The sequence below is a fragment of the Oncorhynchus gorbuscha genome, unplaced genomic scaffold, assembly GCF_021184085.1.
Source record: "Oncorhynchus gorbuscha isolate QuinsamMale2020 ecotype Even-year unplaced genomic scaffold, OgorEven_v1.0 Un_scaffold_167:::fragment_4:::debris, whole genome shotgun sequence".
Taxonomy (NCBI): Eukaryota; Metazoa; Chordata; class Actinopteri; order Salmoniformes; family Salmonidae; genus Oncorhynchus; species Oncorhynchus gorbuscha.
In genome coordinates this window covers 61819-85082 of record NW_025744846.1, presented here as the reverse complement: position 1 = coordinate 85082, position 23264 = coordinate 61819, and the positions used below count along the sequence as shown (strand labels likewise).

At 47.5% G+C, this 23264-nt stretch overlaps 1 protein-coding gene across 1 annotated transcript in view; it reads right to left on the bottom strand.

Annotated features, from left to right (window-relative positions):
* LOC124017140 (protein WWC2-like) overlaps positions 1-23264 on the bottom strand; it is a 35179-nt gene that overhangs the window by 4983 nt on the left and 6932 nt on the right. Inside the window, 18 exon segments of the mRNA XM_046332536.1 lie at positions 207-322; positions 940-1098; positions 1336-1534; positions 4167-4253; positions 4361-4444; positions 5539-5650; positions 6331-6356; positions 6359-7009; positions 7368-7457; positions 8461-8703; positions 9749-9822; positions 10569-10697; positions 10952-11081; positions 14027-14106; positions 14853-14929; positions 15029-15116; positions 15305-15420; positions 21535-21644. Coding sequence (XP_046188492.1) covers positions 207-322; positions 940-1098; positions 1336-1534; positions 4167-4253; positions 4361-4444; positions 5539-5650; positions 6331-6356; positions 6359-7009; positions 7368-7457; positions 8461-8703; positions 9749-9822; positions 10569-10697; positions 10952-11081; positions 14027-14106; positions 14853-14929; positions 15029-15116; positions 15305-15420; positions 21535-21644 — 2571 coding nt within the window.

The following is a 23264-nucleotide window of genomic DNA, read 5'->3' as shown; positions in this document are numbered from 1 at the left end:
TGTCCATCCCCAGGTGGCTCCACCTGTGGTGTGTGTGTGTGTGTGTGTGTGTGTGTGTGTGTGTGTGTGTGTGTGTGTGTGTGTGTGTGTGTGTGTGTGTGTGTGTGTGTGTGTGTGTGTGTGTGTGTGTGTGTGTGTGTGTATTGAAAGTAATGGTGTTTGTAATGGTAGTAAAGAGTAGGTTGTGAGGGACAGTGGGTCAGTACCATTGGTGTCCGTCCATGTCCAGCTGGCTCGCTCTCTCCTTCTCCTCCAAGGCCAGCTCCTGTTCCACAGCCTCCAACTCGCTGGAGGTCCTCTGCAGCAGGGCCGACACCGCATCCTGACAACATACACACAACACCATATTGGAACGAGGCACCACTACAGCCTGGGGTTTGATCCCATGCTGTGTCACAGCCAGCCGTGACCAGGAGCCCATTAGGTCGGCGCACAATTTGCCCAGCGTCGTGTGGGTTAGGGCAGGGTTTGGCCACGGGGGGGTCGTCAGTTGAACGGTGTTTCCTCCGACACACTGGTGCGGCTGTGTTAAGCGAGCAGTGTGTTGAGAAGCAGCGTGGTTTGGCGGGTCCTGTTTCTGGGGACGCATGGCTCGACCGTCGCCTCCCCCGAGCCCGTTGGGGAGTTGCAGCGATGAGACCAGATCGTAACTACCAATTGGATATCACGAAAAGGGGGGTAAAATGACAAAAACAACTTTCCATTTGACTTTCGTGTGCTGCCATCCGAGGTCGATATAGCTATAGGTGCCTGCAGAGATTGAGGTCTCCACTAGTCATTTCCCCCTCAGTAGAATAGAATGCATATTCTGTATAATATAACCTGTATGAAGCAGTAAATTTGAACTGATCTCCAATCAGAGTGAAGTGGGCATATGCAGAAACATGTAGACTGAGGCAGGCAGAGCCAAGTGGTCTGAAGTGGTGGAGGAGGACTCACCATGTCCACGGGCCCTGCAGGGTGCTGCTCTGGCCCAGGGCCGGGTCTCTCCTGGCTGGCCTCTATCTCCCTGGTCCTCTCACTGGTCAACAGGTTGTACCACACACGGGTCATATCCCCACTCACTGGAAGCTCTCCCAGACTCACATGGGCTCCAGCCTAGCGAGAGAGAGAGAGTCAGGAGAAAGATAATGACAGAAAGTGACAGAGTGTGTGGTCACATTCTATACCCTGTCCCAGTCGTAACGGTTGACGCTGTTATAAGCAAGCAATATGTTATTGTGCGGTAAATCTACAGTGGAGGTCCAGTATCAGCTCTGTATTTAGTTAACGGAGTGTTGGTAGGTGCTCAAAGCCTGTTGGTAAGTGTGTTTGTGCGGTGCCTTGTGTACGTACCAGGCAGTCCTCGGTGCCTCCGAGACCCACGGTGCAGGCGTCCACGCGGAGCGTCTTGTGCCGGAGGACGGCGTGCGGCGCGGCCGCCCTGAACACCTCGTTGAACGTCACGCTGTCGGGCAGCGCCACAGGCACCACGCGGGTCCTGAACAGACTGCTGATGTCACTGGAAGACGGGAGGAGCGCCACCCGGATGTATCTGTTGGGGGGGGGGGGGGTTATACAAAAAACATATATTCAATGACATTTCAATGTTGTTGAGGTCATGTCACCCAATAACAACCTAATACTCCTAAACTTAGAGAGTTAATGTGGAGACCGAGGCAGTAGGTTGGAAGAGTGAACGTGGCCTGGGGACTGTTGGGATAAAGGCTGGTTACCTATGGTGTGTTGTGTTATTGAGATGTGTGCTCTTCCCTTTCTGCCTGCTGTTCTGTAGCTTCCGGCCAGAGGCCCCAAGCATCTTTGAGGATTTCTCTCTCTGCTCCAGTTAACATTGACTCAAACACTTCCTGGAAAAAAAAAACCTCTGCAAGACTCCTCTCCTCTCACCCGCAAACGAACCCCCACACAGCAGACTCATCTGCATATGCATATTTCACAAACTACAAAGGAGCCCACATTTTCACTCAAATGAGTTGAATGATAATAAGATGAAGGAAGTTTGGTTGAAGAAAGAATAAAACAGTTTTTTAAAATGCGTAGCTACCCCCTGCTAAGTTGCATCATATTTTGGGGGAGATATTCCAGTTGAATATTGAGCGAGGGATTCAAAGGCGTTTCCCCGCTGTTCGATTGGACACAAATGTCTTTTCAAGCCTGGGAACATGAGAGAATGGATTAACTTTTTAATTTTTGTCGGCCATAAAAGAAACAGGAAAAGGGGCTGCTGGTGGGAGAGAAAGCCGCGAGGGGTCTCAATAAATAATAACATGACAGAGCCCACCCACCCCTGCAGAGAGTAGACAAGACACACCTGTGTGATGTAAGGCCAAGTGTGTGTATGTCTGTATGTGTGTATGTCTTTTTGGGTATGGATGTGTAGGTGTGGATGTGGATGTGTGTATGGATGTGTGTATGGATGTGTGGATTTGTGTGTATGGATGTGTGGATTTGTGTGTATGGTTGTGTGGATTTGTGTGTGTGGATGGATGTGGATGTGTGTGTATGGATGCGTGGGTGTGGATGTGTGTATGGATGCGTGGGTGTGGATGTGTGTATGGATGCGTGGGTGTGGATGTGTGTATGGATGCGTGGGTGTGGATGTGTGTATGGATGCGTGGGTGTGGATGTGTGTATGGATGCGTGGGTGTGGATGTGTGTATGGATGCGTGGGTGTGGATGTTTGGATTTGTGCATGTATGTGTGGATGTGTGGATTTGTGCATGTATGTGTGGATGTGTGGGTATGGATGCGTGGGTGTGGATGTGGATGTGTGGGTATGGATGTGTGTCTGTGTGGATGTGTGTCTGTGTGGATGCGCGTATGGATGTCTGTGTGGATGCGCGTATGGATGTCTGTGTGGATGCGCGTATGGATGTCTGTGTGGATGCGCGTATGGATGTCTGTGTGGATGCGCGTATGGATGTCTGTGTGGATGCGCGTATGGATGTCTGTGTGGATGCGCGTATGGATGTCTGTGTGGATGCGCGTATGGATGTCTGTGTGGATGCGCGTATGGATGTCTGTGTGGATGCGCGTATGGATGTCTGTGTGGATGCGAGTATGGATGTCTGTGTGGATGCGCGTATGGATATCTGTGTGGATGCGCGCGTGTGTGTGTATGGATATCTGTGTGGATGCGCGCGTGTGTGTGTGTATGGATATCTGTGTGGATGCGCGCGTGTGTGTGTGTGTGTGTGTATGGATATCTGTGTGGATGCGCGCGCGTGTGTGTGTGTGTGTATGGATATCTGTGTGGATGCGCGCGCATGTGTGTATGGATATCTGTGTGGATGCGCGTGTGTGTGTGTGTGGATGTGTGTGTGTGTGTGTATGGATATCTGTGTGGATGCGCGCTTGTGTGTGTGTGTGTGTATGGATATCTGTGTGGATGCGCGCTTGTGTGGTGTGTGTGTGTGTGTGTGTGTGTGTGTGTGTGTGTGTGTGTGTGTGTGTGTGTGTGTGTGTGTGTGTGTGTGGATGCGTGCGTGTGTGTGTGTGGATGCGTGCGTGTGTGTGTGTGTGGATGCGTGCGTGTGTGTGTGTGTGGATGCGTGCGTGTGTGGATGCGTGCGTGTGTGATATCTGTGTGGATGCGCGCTTGTGTGGTGTGTGTGTGTGTGTGTGTGTGTGTGTGTGTGTGTGTGTGTGTGTGTGGATGCGTGCGTGTGTGTGTGTGTGGATGCGTGCGTGTGTGTGTGTGGATGCGTGCGTGTGTGTGTGTGTGGATGCGTGCGTGTGTGTGTGTGGATGCGTGCGTGTGTGTGTGTGGATGCGTGCGTGTGTGGGTGTGGATGCGTGCGTGTGTGGGTGTGGATGCGTGGATGCGTGGGTGTGGATGCGCGGATGCGTGGGTGTGCGGATGCGTGGGTGTGCGGATGCGTGGGTGTGCGGATGCGTGGGTGTGCGGATGCGTGGGTGTGCGGATGCGTGGGTGTGCGGATGCGTGGGTGTGCGGATGCGTGGGTGTGCGGATGTCTGTGTGGATGTCCGTGTGGATGTGTCAACGCAACACTGACAGGCTGAGCACAGCGGCACTCTCAAAGTCAACATGGTCTGTAACACGCTGCGATGCTGTCTGTGTCAACGCAACACTGACAGAGTCTAGTTAGTTCACATATACGGATATATGAATGAATGAGTGAGTGAGTGAGTGGGTGAAAACTCACACTCTGGTAGTGGAGGGGACTGACAGGGCAGCAGGGTTTTGCAGCTGCATGATCACCATGACAAAACTGGAGTTGGCAGCATCATATCTGTAAACAACAACACTATCTTTCAGTTGTCCGACAACAGGGCAGGATGGAGTAATAGACATTGCGTAGCTTAATGTGTGTGTGTGTGTGTGTGTGTGTACTCTTACTTCAGGCCTATCTGGACCTGGGCAGACTCAGGAAGGACAGGCTCATCCTCCAGGTAGACCGCCGGTTCATCAGACTCCATTGACCTACTAACACAGCAGGTTTTTATTATTACCAATCAAAAAGAACGTCTGGAATATAGAACAGAGGTGGAGCAGAGGAGAGACAGAGACAGAGACATTTCAGATTCAGAGTGAGAGCAAGAAAGGGTGTCCTTGGCTCATCGTCTAATTTAAATCAAATCAAGGGGAGAGCAAGGGAGGACAGGAGGAGAAGAGGGTATGAAAGAGAGAAAGAGAAAAAGAGAGCAAGCAGAGAGAAAGCAAGTGACAGAGGAAGAAAGAAAGAGAAAAGGGGAGCGAGAGAAGGAGGGAGAACGCTAGCTGAGAGAGATAGAGTCCACACCACACTGGTTGAAAGGATCAGCATCAAACCCCTCCTTTAGGGGGCAAGCGATGATGAAAGAGTTTAACCATAGGAGCCGTTTTAGTGGGAAAAACAGACATCAATGATGCCAGTCTAATCACGAAAAGCCAAACTGGGCAACTGAGCCCATGCACTAATTAGGAAGACACAACTGGGCAACAGAACTCTGCGTGTCAGCATCTCAAACATCTCTCACATTTGAGAAACAGACAGGGCTTCTTCCATTCAGTCATTAAAGAGCAGAAGCAGCTCTGTCTCCGACTGTGTTATACACGTGAGACGAAGCTAATTGTGTGTGTGTGTGTGTGTGTGTGTGTGTGTGTGTGTGTGTGTGTGTGTGTGTGTGTGTGTGTGTGTGTGTGTGTGTGTGTGTGTGTGTGTGTGTGTGTGTGTGTGTGTGTGTGTTGAGGAGCCTTCAGTTTGGTGGTCCGTTTTAATTGAGGTCTTGTGGTTCTCCCATCACAGCTTGCGCCAAACATCGCAGGCGTTGGGTTAAATGGAAGAAGGGGAGAGGAAGAGGAGGTTAAAAGACCCATTGTGACCCTTTGAGTGGACCAACACTATTGGGAACAGCAGTACCGCAAGATAAATGAGAGAGGGATGGAGAGAGGGGAAGAGGTTGAGAACGAAGGGGGCAGAGGTTGAAAATGAAAGGCACGGGGGAAGGGAGGGATGGAGAGTATTGAAGTGCGAGAGAGAGTGTGCGACCAATCGATCGAAATAATGAAAAGAGCGGGAAGTGAGTGTGACCCACCGTTTGACATTAGAGGCCTCGTACACCCCACTGTCCCCGGCCACGGACTCGTCTGACACGGCTGCTGACACACAGGTGGGCCTGTCCTCCCCCGGCCTCTGGAGGTCCACGTCTGACAACAACACAGACCAAGACATGAAGTACAACTGAAATAAGACACCACAGTTAATATGCCGGGGGGGGGCTGCTGCTCTGCTTGCAAAGTACTCGAGGAAAGTTAATTAATCCAGAAAAGTGTTTTGGTAGATCTACGAGACACATCCAGTCCCTCCACCAGTACACCTTTTAGCTGGAACTCTGGACAAGCACACCTGACACAACTTGTCGACTAATCATCAAGCCCTTGAGTTGAATGCAGAGTATTGGTTCGGGGCTACAACACAGATGTGTGCTGTTCGGGGGAAGTGGAGGACTGTTTCAGTGCAGCTCCATTTTGAGCTGCTAGGTGGCAGCGTTGCGCTATGCAGCACAAGGCATTTCTAATCAGTGGTAAATTCCAATGAAGGGAGGAAGGAAGGAAGGAATCATTTCCCGTATGAATAAAGCCAGTCCTAGTTCTCTGGAAACACGGAAAGTAGCCGCCTCAGAAATCTCTAAACTGTTGGATATGATGTAGGTGTGTGTTGTATCAGCAAATGACTGAATATTCTAGTGTAGTACAGGTTGTTTATTCTAATTTGATTCAAATAAATATATATTATGGGTGTAATATGATTATATTGCACTTGTGACCCAATAAATGAACCATTGTTCACAAAAAAAAGAAGAATTTGAACAGAGCAAACGTCTCACCTGTGATACTCTCTCTGAGGGTGGCCAGTGCCCCTCTCCCTTCCCTCCCCCCCCCTCCCCTCTGTCCCTCTCCCCCGTCTCCGCCTCAAACATCCCCATCCCCTGGCCGTCGTAGAATCCCAGGCTGAGACCGCCAAAGTCCGACACCACCAGACCGACGTCGCCGTCCCCAAAGTCCTGTGGGCCCGCCGACGGGAACGCACAGACCCCCTCCAGCACTAGCGGCGAGCCCGGCGGCGAGAGAGAAGACAACGACGACCTCGAGGAAAGCGACGTCACCGACTTGGACGGCTCGGCCGGCTTCGAGGACACCGCAACCAGCGGCGCTAATGGGACCAGGTCGGTGGTACCGGTTCCCACGGCGTGTGTGTGAAGCGACGTGTTGTGTGGGTGTGGGTTCTCCACCTCGTGTTCGTGGATGGTGGTGATAATTCCTGGGGGGTCTCCCCGCCTGTAGGTTATCCCAGAGGGGGTCAAGGGCTCCTGGAGGAGCAGGTCCAGTTTACACTGGTAGTCCAGGTCCAGGGGAGAGGGGGGTTCTGCGGGGGTGTAGTAGAGGTCTCCGGAGGAGAGGGAGTTGAGGGAGCCGCGGGAGGAGGATGCGTTGAGGGAGCCACGGCTGGAGGCCAGAGAACCCAGACTGCTACCTGATGAGACGGACAGGGTACTGGCCGACAAACTGTAAGGGAGAGAACACACATGACACACACAGCCAACACGCACCATGAACAAGCACCTCAACCAGCAACGTTTTACTTACTGCAGCTGTATGTATGTGTATTGGAGGAACACTTTGGCTGAGTTTAGACAGGAAGCCCAATTCTGATCTTTTTTTGCCACTAAATGGTCTTTGGACCAATCACATCAGATATTTGTCAGAGCTGATATGATTGGTCAAAAGGTCAATTAGTGAAAAAATATCAGAATTGGGCTGCCTGTGTAACCGCAGCCTTAGCGCAAGAGTGTGTTTGTGTATAGGTATACAAGCTTGAAGTGCACGGATACACAGGCACACACACACACACACACACACAAACCTCTTGAGCTGAGAGTGGAGCAGTGTGGTCAGTCTGGTTGATTCCTCCAGTCTCTGCACCAGGACTCGTCTCCTCTCCTGCACCTTCAACCTAGAGAGACAAATCATTACTGGTACAACATGTCTGGGACAGGGCACACGTCCGTGTCTGGGACAGGGCACACGTCCGTGTCTGGGACAGGGTCCGTGTCTGGGACAGGGTCCGTGTCTGGGACAGGGTCCGTGTCTGGGACAGGGTCCGTGTCTGGGACAGGGTCCGTGTCTGGGACAGGGTCCGTGTCTGGGACAGGGTCCGTGTCTGGGACAGGGTCCGTGTCTGGGAAAGTGTTCTTCTGACCTCAATGAGACTTCTTGGTCTAATAAATACTAAATAGACAACATGCCCCCTTCCCTCTGGTAGGAATCCCCTCTGTTCTGCTAACTAAGCTTCAAAAACACTAACCTTAATTACTGTCTTCATTGATCGAGCAATTACACAGAGCCTAATTAGCTCAAGACACAATTATAGGGCTTCTTCAAAATGTAGGGTGTGTGTGTGTGTGTGTGTGTGTGTGTGTGTGTGTGTGTGTGTGTGTGTGTGTGTGTGTGTGTGTGTGTGTGTGTGTGTGTGTGTGTGTGTGTGACAATATGTAATTACAATTACAACCCATACAAGCGCCATGTTTCCAATTACGGCTGTCGCTCTGCCGTCTAATGTGACGCGATGTTGCAGCGACACATTCTGCTTCCAAAACAAGACAATTACCACACAGTGTGTGTGTGTGTGTTCAGTGTGTGGGTGAGTAACAATTGGTATGCTAATGAACGGTAATTAAAGGCACCTTGCAGTGTTTACCCTTTGGAACGTTGGCGTCGTTCATTAGGTAAACAGAAGGCCGTAAACCGCGTGGGCGTGCAAATCAATTAGTTATCTGTTGGACGTCAACGAGGAACTCAGACAAACACGACATAACACACAACCTCACGTATCGCCTACGTCCAGGGGACTTTTTAAACTTCCCTCTGTCTAAACGTCTGGAACTGCACGGCTACGACTAGCTGCGAGGCAACTACCGGGGTTTTAAAGGGAAGGTGCCGGAGATCGTGGGTCTCACCTCTGGGCCAGGCCGTGGCTGGGGGTGTTCCTGACGGCCTGCAGGTCCTGCTCCAGCTGGAGCCTCTGGGCCTCCAGACGTTGGAGGTCCTGCGGGGTGCGTCGCCGTGGCGACACGAACTGCAGCTCCTTGAGGAGCTCCTCCTTCTCCGAGACCAGGAGGAGACGTTCCCGCTCCACGTCCACCGCCCCCGGCCATGCCTCGCTCTCCAGCTTGGCCAGCTCCACCTGCACGTTGGCCATACTGTGGGAGGAAGGAGAGAAACAGCAACAGAGGGTAGTGATGCTATATACACCAAAAGTATGTGGACACCCCTTCAAATGAGTGGATTTGTCTATTTCAGCCAAAATGTATAAAATCGAGTACACAGCCATGCAATCTCCATAGACAACTTGAGTGGCCTGCACAAAGCCCTGACCTCAACCCCATCGAACACCTTTGGGATGAATTGGAACGCCGACTGTGAGCCAGGCCTAATCGCCCAACATCAGTGCCCGACCTCACTAATGCTCTTGTGGCTGAATGTAAGCAAGTCCCCGCAGCAATGTTCCAACATCTAGTGGAAAGCCTTCCCAGAAGAGTGGAGGCTGTTATAGCAGCAAAGGGGGGACCAACTCCATAGTAATGCCCACGATTTTTTGAGAATGTGTCCACATACTTTTGGCCATGTAGTCTATTTGAACCCCTATATAAAAACACACGCGCGCTCATAAGGGAACGCAGTGAAAATGCTTGTCTTGAACTCCTTTCTCCTGGCACACACTCTCAGGGGTCTAAAGCCAGCAGCAAGCCCACATCTACGAAAGGAGGGGTAACAGGGGATTTGTCACGCTGCCACACTCCACCGCCGGCTCTCTGTTAGAAACACCTGTTCTATACCGGTGGATTAGAAAAATGGTTCAAAGCCCAAATGTCAGGGATTTACCGCCCATAAGGGGAGGGGTTTACCTGCCTTTTATTCACTGAGCCTAAAACTGCCCACGGTGGTCACAGATCACATCGCTAATGTGTGAAACTGACAGCCGTCCAGGTCACAGCCTGTGACTGATAATGCATAACCATTTAATGGCTGGACATGGACCCTTAATTGCTCTGAAAGCCCATGCTGCTAACGTGACCTAAGGCCCATGCTAACGTGACCTAAGGCCCATGCTAAAACAGGCTTTCTGGTTAGTACGCCCTCTATCCATCTCTATTGAGTTGAGTTTACTGTTGCAGTTCTGTGGTCAGGTGATATGCATATTAACATAAGGAATGTCTGCAGTAAAATAAAAATAAAAGATATTACCTTCTTTTGGCCTCTTCATATTGGAGACTAAGTCTAACCTTCTCAGCCAAGGATGACCTGCTCCTCAAACCAGCCTGAGAAACGGAGGGAGAACGAGCGAGATAGAGAGAGAACAAAAAACATCACATGTACCTGCTTCAAGTTCAAGTGACTGGGTTTAATATCATTAGAGAGACCTCCACATCTCCATCCCTCGTTCTGCCCTCCCTCCATTTAGCATTCCATTGGTGAAGGTCTCACTGTGTGTGTGTGTGTGTGTGTGTGTGTGTGTGTGTGTGTGTGTGTGTGTGTGTGTGTGTGTGTGTGTGTGTGTGTGTGTGTGTGTGTGTGTGTGTGTGTGTGTGTGTGTGTGTGTGTGTGGGAGGGAGAAAATCCCCAGTGTAGTAAGCAGCTTTGCCTCTCTACCTCTAACCCTGAGCCCAGTCTGCCTGGCTGGGCCCCTGGCAGCTATCATCTGCTCTGAGGAACCAGAGGAATGTGTGTGTGTGTGTGTGTGTGTGTGTGTGTGTGTGTGTGTGTGTGTGTGTGTGTGTGTGTGTGTGTGTGTGTGTGTGTGTGTAGAGGAATCCAGTCCCACTAGGGAAAGCCCACATACAGGGGGCGGGGACATTCCTCTCAGCAACACACAGGCATTTTATTAAGACAAAGGAGGGACATGAGAGAGAGAGAGAGTAGAGAAAGCGAGAAAAGGAGAGGAGAGAAAGATTGAGAGGGGGGGGGGTGAAAAATTGTTGAGTGAGAGTAAGATAAGAGTTGGAGAGAGTAAGGGGAGAGAAAGTGAGAGAGTGAAAGAGAGGAGCGAATGAGAGGTGGTGCTCACCTCTCCAGAGACGTCTGTCTGGGAGCCGGCTTCAAGCGTCTGTCTGGAGCCCACTGGGTTCCGGAGGTCTGGTTCCGAATGGCCCATGTTGTGTTCCATGTGGAACCTCCCCTTTAGCTTAGCCAGAGACTATGGGAGAGAGGAGAACATGGAGTGGGTCTAGACTCTAGAGGGAAATTCAGGGTTGAAAGGCACACCATACCAAAAACAGAAAACGAAAAATTAGCATTTCAAAATCGGATAAGTTCAGCCAGTCCCTTCTTGTTTCAGTCGGTTTCCTTCTTTTGGGTGCCTAACGAACATGACCTTGCCAGGAGCTCTCAAAAAGCAGATATAGGAATCCACACACAGACCAAAAATATTTCCCACACACACACACGTACCTGCATGAGGTCCTGTTTCTCCTTCTCTCCAGAGCTGATGGCCCTGCGGAGAGACTTGAGCTCCGTCACGATGGCCTTGGCCTCCTTCAGACGGTATCCACTCTGCTCGCCACACAGTTTTTGGTCGATCCTGCAAAAAGGGAGAGCACACACACATACAAAAATAAAACACCAAAGAGAGAAAAGATTTGTTCACAAATATCAGAATCTCCAATGATCTGGATTCTGCATAGATCAATTTGAATGTGAACACATCAATGTCTATATGGGTGTTAAAAGTCCAGATATGCTCTACCGGTCAGATATGCTCTACCGGTCAGATATGCTCTACCGGTCAGATATGCTCTACCGGTCAGATATGCTCTACCGGTCAGATATGCTCTACCGGTCAGATATACTCTACCGGTCAGATATACTCTACCGGTCAGATATACTCTACCGTTCAAAAGTTTGGGGTCACTTGATTGTTTTCGAAAGAAAAGCACATTTTCTTGTCCATTTAAAAGAACATAAAATTGATCAGAAATACAGTGTAGACATTGTTAATGTTGCTGGCCATCTTGGCAGAGTTCCTCTGTACAGTGACTGTTCTTTTGCCCATCTTAATCTTTTCTTTTTATTGGCCAGTCTGAGATATGGCTTTTTCTGCCTAGAAGGCCAGCATCCCGGAGTCACCTCTTCACTGTTGACATAAAGACTAGTGTTTTGCGGGTACTATTTAATGAAGCTGCCAGTTGAGGACTTATGAGGTGTCTGTTTCTCAAACTAGACACTCTGTCCTTTTGCTCAGTTGTGCACCGGGCCCTCCCACTCCTCTTTCTAGTCTGGCTAGAGCCAGTTTGCGCTTTTCTGTGAAGGGAGTAATACACAGCGCTGTATGAGATCTTCAGTTTCTTGGCAATTCATCGCATGGAATAGCCTTCATGTCTCAGAACAAGAGTAGACTGACGAGTTTCAGAAGAAAGTACTTTGTTTCTGGACATTTTGAGCCTGTAATCGAACCCATAAATGCTGATGCTCCAGATACTCAACTAGTCTAAAGAAGGCCAGTTTTATTGCTTCTTTAAAATCAGGTAAACAGTTTTCAGCTGTGCTAACATGCTAAAGGGTTTTCTAATGATCAATTAGCCTTTTAAAATAAACTTGAATTAGCTAACACAACATGCCTTTGGAACACAGGAGTGATAGTTGCTGATAATGGGCCTCTGTACGACTATGCAGATATTCCTTTTTTTTTATTTAAATCAGCCGTTTCCAGCTGCAATAGTCATTTACAATATTAACAATGTCTACACTGTAGTATTTCTGATCAATTTGATGTTCTTTTAAAATGGACAAAACAATGTGCTTTTCTTTCAAAAAGAAGGACATTTTTAAGTGACCCCAAACTTTTGAACGGTAGTGCTAGCTCTGTTGAGTGTTTGTCTAACAGCATAGTACGACAAAATTACATAACAAGCAACCTTTGTTAAGCTGCCATGCATGATTTCTGACCTTCCTAATGTGCAGTTTGTGTGTGTGTGTGTTCCTGCCACCTTTTCACTCTTTTCCTTTATTGTGTGTGCCCCGAGCGGATGGAGTGTGTGTGGAGGGTGAACGACAATGCTTCATTGTTTCAATTATTGTAATAAAAAGTGGCTGCTTTGGACAGGGCTTAAGCCAGAGCCTGCCATGTGAGCAACAAAACCCCCCCTCTCTCTCTCACCTCTTACTTTCTGTCTCTCCTATCCTCCCCTCTTCCCTCTTCATTCTCCCTCTCTTTTCCTCCCATCTCATGGCCATCCCTCTCTTTTCCTCCCATCTCATGGCCATCCCTCTCTTTTCCTCCCATCTCATGGCCATCCCTCTCTTTTCCTCCCATCTCATGGCCATCCCTCTCTTTTCCTCCCATCTCATGGCCATCCCTCTCTTTTCCTCCCATCTCATGGCCATCCCTCTCTTTTCCTCCCATCTCATGGCCATCCCTCTCTTTTCCTCCCATCTCATGGCCATCCCTCTCTTTTCCTCCCATCTCATGGCCATTCTCTCCCCCAATCTCATGGCCATTCTCTCCCCCAATCTCATGGCCATTCTCTCCCCCAATCTCATGGCCATTCCTCCCAATCTCATGGCCATTCTCTTTTCCTCCCAATCTCATGGCCATCCCAATCTCATGGCCATTCCTCCCAATCTCATGGCCATCCCTCCCCCAATCTCATGGCCATTCTCTCCCAATCTCATGGCCATTCTCTTTTCCTCCCAATCTCATGGCCATTCTCTTTTCCTCCCAATCTCATGGCCATTCTCTCCCCCAATCTCATGGCCATTCTCTCCCCCAATCTCATGGCCATTCTCTCCCCCAATCTCATGGCCATTCTCTCCCCCAATCTCATGGCCATTCTCTCCCCCAATCTCATGGCCATTCTCTCCCCCAATCTCATGGCCATTCTCTCCCCCAATCTCATGGCCATTCTCTCCCCCAATCTCATGGCCATTCTCTCCCCCAATCTCATGGCCATTCTCTCCCCCAATCTCATGGCCATTCTCTCCCCCAATCTCATGGCCATTCTCTCCCCCAATCTCATTCTCTCTCTCTATGAATGTGAATTCCTATTAGTAGATTGTAGCGGCTCTCTCAAATAATCCTATACATTGGTTCCTACACATGTCGGATCTTATTTTGAGCCAGTTTGCTACAGCAGGAAAACAATCCTGCAGTAACGGAATAGTGAATTATTATGTGGAATATAATTAATGGCAATTTTTGCAGTTTTAAATGCCCTGCACCAAAGTGATGAAATGAAGCTCCTACATCTGTAATCACACTGTTTTATGACCGCCCTCAGGCACTATCAAGTCCAATAGACACGTAACACTAAAGCTGTAAAATCACAACAGTCACAGAGCAGCATACAATACACAGGTGTGTGTGTGTGTGTGTGTGTGTGTGTGTGTGTGTGTGTGTGTGTGTGTGTGTGTGTGTGTGTGTGTGTGTGTGTGTGTGTGTGTGTGTGTGTGTGTGTGTGTGTGTGTGTGTGTGTGTGTGTGTGTATTTAATACAGACAGGTGTGTGATCAATATGAAAAGGGGACTTACTGCTGCAAGGTTTCAAAGCCTTGTTCTTTGTAGATGAGCTCCTGTTTCATCTGGGAGAGCTCTCTCTTCAGCTTATTCACCTACAGTAGCGGACAGAGAGAGGCATTAACAGAGACAGAGGAATGCACTTTCATTGAGAAGAGAGGTGTTTTGTTTCTTGTTTTTTTCACTTGCTTTGGCAATGTAAACATACGTTTCCCATGCCAATAAAGCCCCTTTGAGAGAAAGAGAGCGAGAGAGAGAACGAGAAAAAGAAAAGTGAGAACGAGAGACGGTCAAGAAGACACTAGTTGCCCTCCCAAGTGGCGCAGCGGTCTAAGGCGCTGCATCGCAGTGCTTGAGGCATCACTACAGACCCAGATTCGATCCCAGTCTGTGTCACAACCGGCCGTGTTCGGGAGTCCCATAGTGTGGCGCACAATTGTTCCAGTGTCGTCTGGGTTAGGAGAGGGTTTGGCCAGGTGAGGGTTTGGCCGGGGGGGGCTTTACTTGGCTCATTGTACTCTAGTGACTCCTTGTGGCGGGCCGGGAGCCTGCAGGCTTGCAGGTTTCCTCCGACACATTGGTGCTGCTGGCTTCCGGGTTAAGCGGGCGGGTGTTAAGTAGCACGGTTTGGCGGGTCACGTTTCAGAGGACGCATGACTCGACCTCGGCCTCCTGAGCCCGTTGGGGAGTTGCAGCGATGAGACCAGATCAAAATTGTGGAGAAAAAGTGGATAAAATACAACAAAATAAGTTGAGAAGAGGTCAGTCAGTGAGTGAGTGAGTGAGTGAGTGAGTGAGTGAGTGAGTGAGTGAGTGAGTGAGTGAAAGAGATGCACCTTACCCTGACTTTGGTGGTGGAGATCTCAGCCTTGAGGATGTCAGGGTCATACTTAGTGCTGGACGAAGACCCCGAGAACACTGGAGGAGAGAGAGCCGCCTGGACCGTTAGTGTGTGAAGGACAGAACACACTTGTGTGTGACAATAGGTTTAGAACTAGGTTCAGGTTCACTACTCACGGCTGGTGCGTGAGCTGGACTTGTCCTTGTATGCGTCGTTGAGGCGTGTGTACTGATCCAGGGCCAAGGCCAGCCGCTGCTCTTTGACCTGGTATCGAAGATCACAACGGAAATAAGTCTTGTTCATTCATACGGTCCTTTGTTCATCCATTCCCTCATTCTATTTGTTAATTCATTCATCCATCCTTTCACCCACCCATCCATCCATTGTCATTTTATTTACCCATCAATCCATCCATATATCCTTCCATGCATTCACTCATCCATCCATTTCACCTGGTACAGCTCTTTCTGGGTGACCAGGGCATCCTGGGCTACTGTCAGGTACTCCTTCAACATCCTTTCCTGCTCCTTCCTCCACTCCGCCCGGGGGTCCTCTAGCTGGGTACTCTCTAGAGAGGGGAGAATGTCATCAATGAGATCTACTCCCATAAACAAAACGATGATGATGGCGACAATACTTTATTTGTAGCCTCCTTTTGTGTCTCTAAGATTTTGCCTGTGCTTAGCTCGATTCCATTTATTTTTATCCTAAAAAACTCCCTAATCCTTTCCGACGGCAAGCATACCCATAACATGATGCAGCCACCACCATGCTTGAAATGATGTAGTGGTACTCAGTGATGTGTTGGAGTTGTCTGAAACACAACAAACACTGTATTCAGGAAACAAGGTTAATTTCTTTGGCACATTTTTTTTGTTGCCATTTTACTTTAGTGCTTTGTTGCGAATAGGATTCATGTTTTGGAATATTTTTTCTCATTTAGGTTAGTATTGTGGAGTAACTACAATGTTGTTGGTCCATCCTCAGAGTTCTCCTATCACAGCCATTAAACTCTAACTGTTTTAAAGTCATTATTGGCCTCATCCCTGAGCGGTTTCCTTCCTCTCCAGCAACTGAGTTAGGAAGGACGCCTGAATCTTTGTAGTGACTGGGTGCATTGATTCACCATCCAAAGTGTAATGAATAACTTCACCAGGCTCAAATGGATATTCAATGTTTGCTTTTTTATACCCATCTACCAATAAATAGGTGCCCTTCTTTGCGATTCATTGGAAACCCTCCCGGGTTTTAGTGGTTGAATCTGTGTTTGAAATTCACTGCTCGACCTTACATATAATAGGAGATGGGGTAGTCGTAAAAACAAAATCACGTAAACACTATTATTGCACACAGAGTCTGTTATTATGTGACTTGTTAAGCAAATTTTTACTCCTGAACTTATTTAGGCTTGCCATAACAAAGGGGTTGAATTCTTATTGACCCAAGTCATTTCAGCTTTTCATTCTTAAATTAATTTGTAAAAAAAAAAATAATAATAATAATAATTACACCTTGACATTGTGGTATTGTGTGTCGGCCAGTGACACATTTCAATTGAATCCATTTTAAATTCACACTGTTAAGGCAAAAGAATGTTGAAAAAGTCAAGGGGTGTGAACAGTTTCTGAAGTCACTGTATACTGCAAACGAAGCAGGCCTACAACCACATCTTAACAGTGGGTTGTTTTGAGGAAAGAGAAAGGCACAGTGGGAGAGCAGAGGAAGCAATCCATCTGAATCAATCACAACACCACTCTTCTTCTCTCACTCTCGCTCCTTTTCTCTCTCTGTCTCTACCCTCTTTTTTGTTTGTCTCTGACCTGCTCTTCTGGGGTAGCCCTGTCCGGTGGCAGGGCAGGAAAGGGTTAATCCTTCATTCCTTACTGTACTTTGTGTTCCAAATTCCCTATGTAGTTTAGGGGCCATAGGGCTTTGGTCAAAAGTAGTGCACTATATAGGGAATAGCATGCCATTTGGGAGGCATACAGCCTTTGTGTGGAAAACAACAAGTCTCTCTACACTGAGAGTACGGCCCCCTCCATGCCACACTAAGTATGTCAGCAATGCAGAGACTGGCTGCTATGAGGAATAACCGGATTTCACTACATCAGGATTTGTGTGTGTGTGTACTGTGTGTGCGCGCGTTTACGTGCTTGTGACTGTGTCAGTGCCAGTCTCCACTCTCCCGCTCTCTCGGTCTCTCTCTATGGAACTCTCAGCCCTGTGTATTCTTCTGCTGAGGGTGTAGGCTACCCAGCAAACCAAAATGGGCTATGTGGAAGTTCCCAAGACATTTGTTAGCTCGCGGCGTAATAACACAAAAACAAATATTTTATACAAACATTGTATAACAATCAGCACGACTGGATCTGTGTTATGAAAATGTTTGACGCAACCTAGTGAATGTTCTGGGAACTTCCACAAGACTAAATTTCAGTTTGCTGGAAAAACATCACTGGTACATTGTGTTATTACATTGCCTGGAAACCCAATGAGAACATTTGGGGAATGTGGTTGTTACAGATGTTGTGCACAACATTGTAGTAAATTAAATGTTAGAACATTCCACAGATATGTTTTAAATTAAATAAGAAAATATTACAATAATTTGCCATCATCCTAATGTTATATAAAACCTTAACTATAACTTAATGGGAATCTTCGCTATGTTCTGGGAATGTTCCCAGGTTTGCTGGGTAGGATAATCCTCGGCTAGGCCCTAAGTAATGTTTTGTTTCTGATCTGCTATATAACTTCTGGTCAGTGTTGGGAGTTGCTCTTGCACTCCCAACACACTGTATCGATGTCCTACAGAAGTCATTGTATGATATGATAAATGATTTGAGCCTCACACACACTTGTGAACACAAAGCCACATGCTGATGATCAACCCTAAAAAGGTATGAGGTAGTGGCTAGAGCACAATGGACAGTGTTGACACAGTCGCTGAGTGGTTATGTGAAGTCAGGGTAAGTTCCCACTAGGTTAGGCAACCCTTCTTCTCTGGGCCCATCTACGCCACATAAGAGAAGGCAAATCACCACACATAACAGACCCTTATCAACCCCCGTCCCGTCCCTCCCTCCACTCTAACAATGCAGGGAGGCCACAGGGCAGCAGCAGGGTTTACATAATAAGGAAGTGAGGCCTGTTGGGGCGGGGGACAGCCTGGGCAGGGAGGGAGAAGCAAGGATGGGGACAGGGCAGGGAGAAGTAGGTGCCCACCCAGACTAAACCCCTAGCTACCCCTGCCCACCGTCTTGCCCCAACTAGGGCCAGGAGTTTTTGTTTTCCAGACCACCTGACGAGGATAGACTGTGGGCCCTTATCAATCAGTCCACATTCTCCACTCACCTCACAGGTATATGGGATACAGCCTAGAAAGGTGAAGGGAGGTTCAGCGTGAAGAGAGTTTGATGGCCTTGAGTTAGACATTAAATATGCATTGGCAAACGGTCATTGGGGTGTTTGCTGAGAAAGGAAAGTGTATCACTTCTATAAAAAGGAGGCTTTCAACCTAAATTGGTTTTTCCAGCTCTGGTGCATTTACCTCCTTAGTTCAGTGCTTTTTCTATACTAGAACATGAAAAACGGTTCAGTACTAGATGTAAAAAAATATATATATAAAAAAAACTTTCGTCCGGCCGTCGAATGAGTCTCCCGGATCAACTCTGTCAACACAGCCTTACAGAGCAAAAGTAGTGTCTGTGCTCCACTTAGCCTGCTCTAAGCGTCTGGGCTGCATCATGTTAGCTCCCCACTCATGCTGCACAGAAGTGAACCCACCTGAATAATGCGACACGGCATGTAGAAATGTTGAAACTGTTCATTACTGTTCGCAAAACAATGTCCATACAGGCTAGAACAATGCATGACGACACCAGTAGCTTCCAGCTTTGTTTGTTTTAATATGCAAACCATAACGCAAAATATGAAGATTTTAATGCTCATTGCCACCAAACTTTATTCATTCACTTAATTGGTCCCTCACGTCTCAACCCAAAGATGGTCTATTGCCTCAGTGAACTAACTCCGGGCTGCCCCCTTCTTGCCTCTGAATGACTTCATTACTGGTTAAAGAGACAGCGCACACTTTTAGCAAATAAGCTACTCTTATGTGAATGTTGTTTATCAGTACACTAAAATAAAAATGGAAGGGAAACAAGACTTTTCATGGGAATACAGATGAACATCAGCCAAAACGAGCTCAATAACTCAATGCACGCACACACTCCTATTGATTATATGCATCCGTGTGAATAATATATGCCATTTATCAGACGCTTTTATCCAAAGCGACTTACAGTCATGCGTGCATACATTCTACGTATGGGTGGTCCCGGGGATCGAACCCACTACCCTGGCGTTACAATCGCCATGCTCTACCAACTGAGCTACAGAAGGACCAAGGCTACATCTCGATTTACCCATTTAAAATCAATAGGGATGTACCATTCAAATAAAGAATTACCATTAGATTGTAAAAACAAACTACATAACAACCTAAGTCACATCGATTGATTCGTCAATGCATGCACGGCTGTCTCTGAAAAATGTTGACGCAAAAAAAAATGTCATGATATTGAACTCAAAGGATGCCCAACGATTGAACAGAGCACTAGTGGTGTTCATCTGTCTGGATCAAGAGCCATTCTGTGACTCAGGTTCATATGCCTTCTCTTTTTTGCAGTGGTGTCGTTTGGGCATTGTGATGGTATCGAGAATCGTGATACTTAACCTGGTATCGAAGCCCAGATTCTGGTATCGTGACACTCATAGGCTACTGAATATAGCCTATTCACCTTGCGGTTAGAGGGGATATTGCGCTGTTTCCTCCCGCATGTTGTTGGAAGACCAAAGCGAAGGCTAAATGGTTTGGGACACACAAGTTATGCTTCTTCATAATCATAGATGGATTTAACATACGCATTTATCTCCAATAAACAAATGATTTGTGGGTTTGTTGAGGCATTTTAGCTCATTTGACATTCCCAATGTGAAACCAACCAGACAAAATGAAAAAAGAAATAAAACAAATAAATACAATGCAACAAGCCAAACTCTGATTCAAACTATAGCTCAGAAGTGCAGAAATACACTGTGTCCAACCACCCACAGGAGGGCCAGCCTTAACACACCGAAGCTAAGCCCAGAGTCTCCACACAACCATCCACTCCTGACTGACAGCCGACTGCGTTTGTTTACCCACCGGTGTTAGACAAAACAACAACAAACAATCGCAGTAGAAATGTGTTGCGAGTGCAACAGATAAATAGAATCCCTTGCCCACACAACAACAGCAGCAGCTAGCTCACACCTCAACCCCGCGGGCTACAGCCAGCCAGCACAATGGAAAAACATTTGGGAAATGGATTCCATCTGCATTGGGAGAAAACAAATGTCTGATTGAATTGAATGGGGTTAATAGAAGTATGTTTATTTAATCCCAGGTAATGCAGGTGTTTTCCTAATGGCAGATCAGAACACAGGCGGGCTCCTGTGGAATTTAATCTGCTCATTTAGAAATGAACGTGACCAATCACAAACGCATTTCATTTAGTGGAGATTCTCACTCACTATATCAACATGTACAATGTACATTTGAAAAATTCAGTGACAATATTAATATCAACATCAATCTGCTGACAATATTGACAAATTCAACATAGCTTATTGTCTTGGCCTGATACTTGTCCTAGAATGACATCTGTGAGTTTGCTAAATGTTTAGCTTACTTAATGTCACTGATAAGACTGCTGGCTCATTTCTCAAAGTTCAGTCAATACAAATAATACATTCCTCATTCGATGGAGACACTTGGCGAATGATCGTACGACTCATCAATATCAAACAACATGGCGCTCTGACTAGAAATAATACAATAAGTCCCAGTGGTTTTCAGCTTCTAAATAACGATACTGTAATGAACATGAGGGAGACGGCGAGCTGGTTTCAAGCACCGGGCGCAGCAGGTGTTCAATGTAAAGGACCACAGGAGGAGGAGGAGACAGGAGGAGGCAGGTAGCTGGGTCCAGGGGCAGGCAGAATGTCATACACAGGGGGTCCAAAGAGGCAACAGTACAGGCAGGGAAAAGGTTTGTAACGTCATCCGGGAGATCAGGCAATAGGTAGTTAACAGGAAATCCGAGTACAGGCAGGGAATAGGCAAAAGGCGTCGTTAATGAGGCGGGAGGAGTAAATCACGGGATAAACAGAGCTCTGAATAGAAGTGTGTCAAAAACAAACAATACCTCACAATGATGAGGCGCAAAGAACTGAACTAAATAGTGTGTGATAATGACACACAGGTGTGTGAACAGGTGATCAGAATTCAGGTGATTGGGATCCGGAGAGTGAGCTGCGTTCAGGGGATCTACGTGTATGAGAGTGTGAGCTGGAAACAGACGTTACAGACACATCATTCAGAGAAACAAAACAAAACAAAATCTACATCCTTACAGTTTCTGCCGTTTCGTCTCATTTCTCTGTGTTGTGTTTGAGAAATTCAAATCCAGTGTCGGAATACCCAAAACATCTGAGGCAGAATCTTGGATGAAACAGCCTGGGGTCCTTTGTTTAGGATGGACAGAACAGTGATTGCCCGGGTGGATCGCCCAGATGGTTTGGACATAGACATAATGTTACTGAGTGGGGTAACACCGAGGTAAACCTGTCAACTTACTGTTGATGTGGTCGATGTAGTAGATGCCAATCTGAGGGTCGTATGAGGCCTCCCATCCCCAAGGTAACTCGTCTCCCACACAGTCCGCAAACGACAGGGGCTTCGTCAACCTGAGAGAGAGAGAGAAAACACATCTGTACACAGAAACACATGAAACGTAAAGCTAGTGCATATCGTAACCAATCTATAAACTACATCAGGTGGTTCATTCATATAAAAAGACGAGTAAAAATAATTACTACAAGGCTGGTTAGACTGTCAGTGACCTTAGGAACTAGAGTTCAGAAAGACAAGCCACTAAACAACAACACTGGAGCATCCAGCCGTAACAGTGACACATTCCTGAGGGACCATAGTCTAAAACTGGCATTGTGGTACCACTCACTCATCTCAGTGTGGCTGGCTGTGGGCTGGGGGAAGTCTGGCTAGACAGGGAGAGAGAAGGGACACTAAACCACTGTGCCTTCTATTTGGGATGCATTGCCCAAGGACTGGCTGGGTGGCTGCCTGTACATTGTTCCCACTCTCCTTTCCACTGGTAGCTTGGATGACTTGGCCCATGTAGACAGTAGATGAGAGACAGCCAAGTTCACTGGCGGGGTCATGACAAGATGGGGGTGGAGAACGGGTGGCGGAGTGAGAGGGAAGGAGCAGTTTTAGAAGAATGTGTTGTATCTTTGAAACTCCAAATCTGTTTGAGAAACTGGGACAGTCTATATTGGATAAGTCTAAGAATGTGGGCAATGGGTATTAACTTGCAGTTTAAGCCAAGCCAGCATGCCGCCCGGCGTACTTCACTGTGTTTATTCAGTGCACTCTCACTCTAAGACACACAAACGCTAATGCTAACAAACAGGTGCACACACACACAGGCCATCTCTCCTGGCCTGGGCGGCTGTCAGTCTGGTATGCACGCTCCCTCTTGGCTGTAAAAGTTAAAAATTAGACAGGCGGAATTCCTGGTATGTCCCCTCGGCTCGGTCGGCCGACTATCGCACTCCGTACACCACCGACGACCTTTGAACTCGGAAGCCAGTCTCTGGACTGGTCTGCTGTCCTCCTACTACAGGTATTGACCTACTACGACTATTATCTACAGTTACTACTATGCTACTAGTTTAGCATCAGAGTGGCTGTTCAACTGAAGAACGAATGCATACAAAACTCAGTGAGGTCAGCAGCGACACTAAGCAATGTCAAAATAGAGGCCGTACTGAAGTGACAGGATAGGGAGGGACCGCCCTCCTCTTCCACTATTTCATTTGTATTTATTTTATTTAACTTGGCAAGTCAGTTATGAACAAATTCTTATTTACAATGACGGTCTAGGAACAGTGGGTTAACTGCCTTGTTCAGGGGCAGAACGACAGATTTTTACCTTGTCAGCACGGGGATTCGATCTAGCAATCTTTGTTACTGGCACAACGCTCTAACCACTAAGCTACAGTTGAAGTCAGAAGTTTACATACACTTAGGTTAGAGTCATTAAAACTAGTTTTTCAACCACTCCACACATTTCTTGTTAACGAACTATAGTTTGGGCAAGTTGGTAAGGACATCTACTTTGTGTATGACAAGAAATTCTTCCAACAATTGTTTACAGACAGATTATTTCACTTACAATTCAATGTATCAGAAGTCCATTGGGTCAGAAGTTTACATACACTAAGTTGACTGTGCCTTTAAACAACTTGGAAAATTCCAGAAAATGATGTCATGGCTTTAGAAGC